General features: G+C 41.7%; 1 protein-coding gene across 6 annotated transcripts in view; it reads right to left on the reverse strand.

Annotated features, from left to right (window-relative positions):
• The window catches only part of vps8 (VPS8 subunit of CORVET complex), a 555,322-nt gene that overhangs the window by 36,810 nt on the left and 512,512 nt on the right, over positions 1-6,000 (reverse strand). The window contains exon 47 of one of the 6 annotated variants that reach the window (XM_043693082.1): positions 1,040-1,108. The exons of 4 other annotated variants lie outside the window; for them this stretch is intronic. In XM_043693082.1, coding sequence (XP_043549017.1) covers positions 1,082-1,108 — 27 coding nt within the window. In that variant the 3' untranslated portion in view covers positions 1,040-1,081. Of the gene's footprint in view, positions 1-1,039; positions 1,109-3,994; positions 4,096-6,000 lie in introns of those variants that run through there. One more of the 6 variants, XM_043693081.1, reaches the window with a different exon arrangement.

Genomic DNA, 6,000 nt, shown 5'->3' on the forward strand with positions numbered 1-6,000 from the left:
TTGATTGACAATACTGTCAAGCAATGGCCCCTCTAAACTTTATTTTTGTGCACATGTTGTTTGTTTAAATGCATGTTGATGTACGCAATCTGTCAGCAGTCTGAACAGGACCTTCACGAATGTTGATCTGAAAGGAACAACTGACTCCAGTACAAAACACTCAATTCCACTATTGCACTAACCAACTTATTACAGCTATGTTCATGAAACAGAAATATACCTCAGCTTCAGAGTCAACAGCATGAATTCAGCAAGCTTTGAGAGATCAGCCGATGTGCACTTAGTGTCAAATCACACTATGTATCTGCAGGGAAAGTAGCTGCAAAAGATTTTTGCTAAATGATTACTTGCAATCTGGCAGCGAATACTAAGTCAGTACACTGAAAAGCAGCTTCAAGTGTTGCAGTGGAGAAATGATCCTAAAGCATGGGCATTTCAATATACAGCATGGTAGAGTATTTCACTAAATTTATCAGTAGAACTGAGTTGACCAAATGTCTATCAGGAACAGCAGCATCGACCAAATGGGTCACTGGCCATCACCATATAACAATCACAGTACACACCTGTTAGCACAGATCTGTTCTTAAACATCACAGTTATGAGGGGCATGGATAGGATAAATAGACTAAGTATTTTCCCTGGGGTCGGAAGTGCAGAACTAGAAGGCATAGGTTTAGGGTGAGATGGGAAAGATATAAAAGAGACCTAAGGGGCAACTTTTTCACGCAGAGAGTGGTACGTGTATGAAATGAGGAGCCAGAGGAAGTGGTGGAGGCTGGTACAATTGCAACATTTAAAAGGCATTTGGATGGGTATATGAATAGGAAGGGTTTGGAGGGATATGGGCCGGGTGCTAGCAGGTAAGACTAGATTGGGTTGGGATATCTGGTCGGCATGGATGGGTTGGACCGAAGAGTATGTTTCCGTGCTGTACATCTCTATGACTCTATGGCTCCTTGTTCCTCTGGTGTTTGCCGGGTCAAAAAAAATACAAGTTAAATACAGGCACAGCACACACTTATCCAAGTAATATTACCTAAAAGCGATTGTTTTGTGTGGTGTGTATGTTTATCCTCTTTCAATGATGAATACTGAAGCAGAGTTTCTTAGAGAGAGAAGAGAAATGGGATTAGGTTTGGATTGTTCTAGCAAATGGTCAGGCATAATAGGAGTCAAATTTCTGTTTCCTGTTCTGTGAACTTGCTACCATTCTAGTTGTGAACAAACTGAAACACTTGTTTATAAAACCTCTTTAATAAGTTACTGCATCGTCCATCTATCAGGTATTTACCTTTCATCTACTGCACCATTGTCCTCTGAAAATGACTTAAACTCCCCCCTCAAACCTATCGAGGAAATTTAGCCACATTTAGCCACTTTTCAGCCATATCCTTAGTACTGACTCCACAGAACTTGGAGTTGAAAAGTGCTGTTCTTGCAAGACTTAATCTTGCCAAATGCAAATTAGTCAAGTCAGTGCATCTCCAATAACTCTTCTGGCAGTTAGACTGAGCATGTCATAACTGCAGCATGCTGCCTTAGCAAATGTTCACAAACTCTAAGCTACACATGGATTCCTGCTGTTGCTGCAAATCAACTTCCAGCATGCTAAAGGCTAATAAAATCAGCCGCATCCTCATTGTTACTTTGTCCTCTATCACTAATCAATTTTGTTCTTCAATGGAAGGTTAAACTTTTTGTGAACTGTCTATCAGCATTAATGAAACAGACAGATCACAGGAGAAAAGATGATGATGACTGATTAAGATGCTATTTTGAACCCACTTTGATTAGCATTAATATTGATAATTCTATTGAAACTAGGTGAAGTATCGCTCAAGGGCGTCATGGAGGACATAAATCTCCTGTGGAGCAGAAGGGCTCACTTCATCTTGATTTTCAGCTCATCAAATTCAGTGAAATGCCATCAAGTGAGAACTGTCTTTGGAAGAAGAGAGGAAAACATCAATAATTAGGTCTGGATGATATCTTTTTACTCAGCACTTTAATTGAAAAATATATTGTTCAGACATATTAGCATTACAGGCCAGTTGGTATCTAAACGGTCAACAATGCAGAGTACAATTTCTTCCCTCATGTCTGATTGAACATTCCAATAGTATACAGGGAGTGACTGGCTGGCTTTTATTGAGCTGTTTCCAGAAATGGGTGGCATTTCTCTTGGAGTTCAGCAGGACTGAGAAAATGAAGAGAGGCCATACAAAGCAGAACTGTAAGAAGATGAAGGGAGGTGAGGAAGTGCTGCCAACAGAATGCATTACCAACTAGGTGTCTTAAGGGAGCATTTCTCTCACCTAAACTTCAGCAATAATCAATGCCTGAGGTGTCTTCTTTCACCAAAGGCTGTGACTGAAATCTACAAACTGCTTCAGTGACAGCTACAATCTTAAAGCAGGACAAAGACAGCCATAAGCTCGTGCTCTGGTTGATGCTGTATCCAGCGGTGTGCTAATGTGATCACTACTGATGCCTCAATGTTTTACAATTCATATAAATTATTTAGATGAAGGAGCCAGGGGTATGGTTGCTTAATTTGCTGATAACATAACAATAGGAAGGAAAGTTCTGAAGAGAACATAAGGAAGGTACAGGTTAAGTGAATGGCAAAGAGCTGATAAAAGAGGCAGCACACGGTGGCTCAGTGGTTAGCACTGCTGCCTCACAGCACCAGGGTCCCAGGTTCAATTCCAGCCTTGGGCGACTGTCTGTGTGGAGTTTGCACGTTCTTCCAGTGTGTGCGTGGGTTTCCTCCGGGTGCTCCGGTTTCCTCACACAGTCGAAAGATGTGCAGGTCAGGTGAATTGGCCCGTAGTGTTAGGTGCATTAGTCAGGGGTAAATGTAGGGGAATGGATCTGGGTGGGTTGCTCTTTGGAGGGTCGGTGTGGACTTTTTGGTATGAAGGGCCTGTTTCCACACTGTAGGGAATCTAATCTAATCTAAAAAAATTGTGAGAAAATATCAAATTGTCCATTTTGGCAGGAAGACCAAAAAGAGGAGCCTGTTGTCTAAATGATGAGAGAATTCAGAGCTCAGCAGAATGCAGAAGAATTCTGGATCAGTGGTGCTGGAAGAGCACAGCAATTCAAGCAGCATCCGAAGACAGGCAAAATCGACGTTTCGGGCAAAAGCCCTTTTATTCCTGATGAAGGGCTTTTGCCCGAAACGTCGATTTTGCCTGTCTTCGGATGCTGCCTGAATTGCTGTGCTCTTCCAGCACCACTGATCCAGAATCTGGTTTCCAGCATCTGCAGTCATTGTTTTTACCTACCAGAATGCAGAAGGATCTGAATGATGTTAGTGCATGAATCGCAGTTTAGTATGCAGGTACATAAAATAGTTAGGAAAGTAACAGAATTATATTGTTCATTGCAAAGAGATTTGGACACAAAAGTAGTGAGGTTATACTTCAGCTATACAGGGCATTCAAAGTTTGTGAGAAGATTTGTAGCTCGGGTGCTCGTTGCTGTGGTTCTGTTCGCCGAGCTGGAAGTTTTTGTTGCAAACGTTTCGTCCCCTATCTAGGTGACATCCTCAGGGCTTGGGAGCCTCCTGTGAAGAGCTTCTGTGGTGTTTCCTCCGGCATTTATAGTGGCCTGTCCCTGCCGCTTCCGGTTGTCAGTTTCAGCTGTTCGCTGTAGTGGCCGGTATATTGGATCCAGGTCTATGTGTTTGTTGATGGAGTTTGTGGATGAGTGCCAAGCTTCTAGGAATTCCCTGGCTGTTCTTTGTTTCGCTTGCCCTATAATGGTAGTGTTGTCCCAGTCAAATTCATGTTGCTTGTCGTCTGCGTGTGTGGCTACTAGGGATAGCTGGTCGTGTCGTTTCGTGGCTAGTTGATGTTCGTGGATGCGGATCGTTAGCTGTCTTCCTGTTTGTCCTATATAGTGTTTTGTGCAGTCCTTGCATGGTATTTTGTACACTACATTAGTTTTGCTCATGCTGGTTATCGGGTCCTTCGTTTTGGTGAGTTGTTGTCTGAGAGTGGCTGTTGGTTTGTGTGCTGTTATAAGTCCTAGTGGTCAATACAGGGCATTGCTGAGACCACAGATGAAGGATATGGTATTTGTGTCCTATTTTAAGCACAGATATGAATACGTTAGAACAAATTTAGATAAGGGTGATTAAATTACATTAGTTCAAGAAGGCAGCTCTAAGTTAACTTCTCAAGGGTAAAAATGGTGAATAAATGATGGCTCAGACAGCAACACCTGTATCACATGAATGTGTTAAAAAGAAACTTGAAATGGCTTGGTTATTTCATGAGGAAGGAGACTCCGACTTCTCCAGTTTCCTCATTTCCCCTCCCCCCACCTTGTCTCAGTCAAATCCCTCGAACTCAGCACCGCCTTCCTAACCTGCAATCATCTTCCTGACCTCTCCGCCCCCACCCCACTCCGGCCTATCACCCTCACCTTAACCTCCCTCCACCTATTGCATTTCCAAAGCCCCTCCCCAAGTCCCTCCTCCCTATCTTTTATCTTAGCCTGCTGGACACACTTTCCTCATTCCTGAAGAAGGGCTTATGCCCGAAACGTCGATTCTCCTGTTCCTTGGATGCTGCCTGACCTGCTGCGCTTTTCCAGTAACACATTTTCAGCTATTTTATGAGGAAAGGTTGGACAGGTTATGCTTGTGTCCACCACAGATTAGAAGAGTAAGAGATGACTTGATTAGAAGTATAAAGTCCTGACAGAATGGATATGGACAGGGCACTTCCTCTTGTGGAAGAATCTAGTGCTAGGGCTGTTCAAAACTAAGAGATCACTTATCTAAGACAGATGAGGAATGAGGAAGACAGAGAGTTGTGTGTCTTTGGAACTCTCTTCCTCAAAAGGAGGTGGAAACAGAGTCTTTGAATATTTTTAAAGCGATAGTAATTTTTGATAAGAATTCTTTTTTAAAAATATTTGTATTAGAAATTTAACATTTTTACAAGTTTACAAAAATAAACAAAACTCTCAGATATAAACATTGATATACAATTAGCTCAAATATACAATAGCCAAAATTTAACAAAAAAACAAAACAAAAAAAAAAACTGAAAAAAAGAAAAAAAAAACAAACAAAACTCAACTATCTACTAATCTAACCTACAACTAACCAGAGTGTATATTTAAGTCTCTTACATGCTCGGAATGTGTTAGCATCAGATGTAATAAAACCTGTATTCGTGCGGGATTCCTCGCCCGAGGGGCCCCGGACCAACCAGGTTTGTAATCTCAATTAAATAAAAGCCCTTGTTAGGATAGCCGAAATATCTGTAGTTATGTAATTCAAGAAGGGCTGCCATATTTTATAAAATAATTCGGTCTTTCGGTGCACCATATTTGTAAGGAAGTCAAGGGGAATACATTCCATAATTAGTCTGTGCCAATTTGAAAGTCCAGGGGGGCCCTCAGCCGCCCAGTTCACCAAAATATTTTTCCTTGCACAGAAAGAAAGAATAGAAAATAGTCTCTTGCCGTACGTGTCCAGGGAGGGAAAATTCGAAAAGCCCAAGAGGAGAGATACAGGGTCCACTTTAATAGTCCAATATCTACGGATCTTATGACAGGTCCATAAGCAATGTACAAGAGTGCCCACCTCTATTGTGCATTTAGGACACATTGGAGATGCTCCTGCCTTAAATTTTGCCAATCGAACCGGTGCTATATGGGCCCTATGAAGTATCTTCAGCTGGATAGCCTGGGTTCTGTTACAAATAGTAATTCTTCTAGCATTTTCCCAGATATCATTCCACGTTTCTGTGGAGATTTCTAGTCCCAGATCCTGAACCCATGTTTTAAGCAGATTATCCATATCTCCCGATACTTCATCATGTAGCAAATGATAAATATTACTGACGGAAGATACCCCCACTGGTCGTAGGACACTACATTCACTATCGGAATTATAAAGACTATCTAATAACGTAGTCTTCTTCTGTATAAAATCTCGAATTTGGAAGTATCAAAAGAGGTCTCCATTAGGTAATC

The sequence above is a fragment of the Chiloscyllium plagiosum genome, chromosome 7 (assembly GCF_004010195.1).
Source record: "Chiloscyllium plagiosum isolate BGI_BamShark_2017 chromosome 7, ASM401019v2, whole genome shotgun sequence".
Classification (NCBI taxonomy): domain Eukaryota; kingdom Metazoa; phylum Chordata; class Chondrichthyes; order Orectolobiformes; family Hemiscylliidae; genus Chiloscyllium; species Chiloscyllium plagiosum.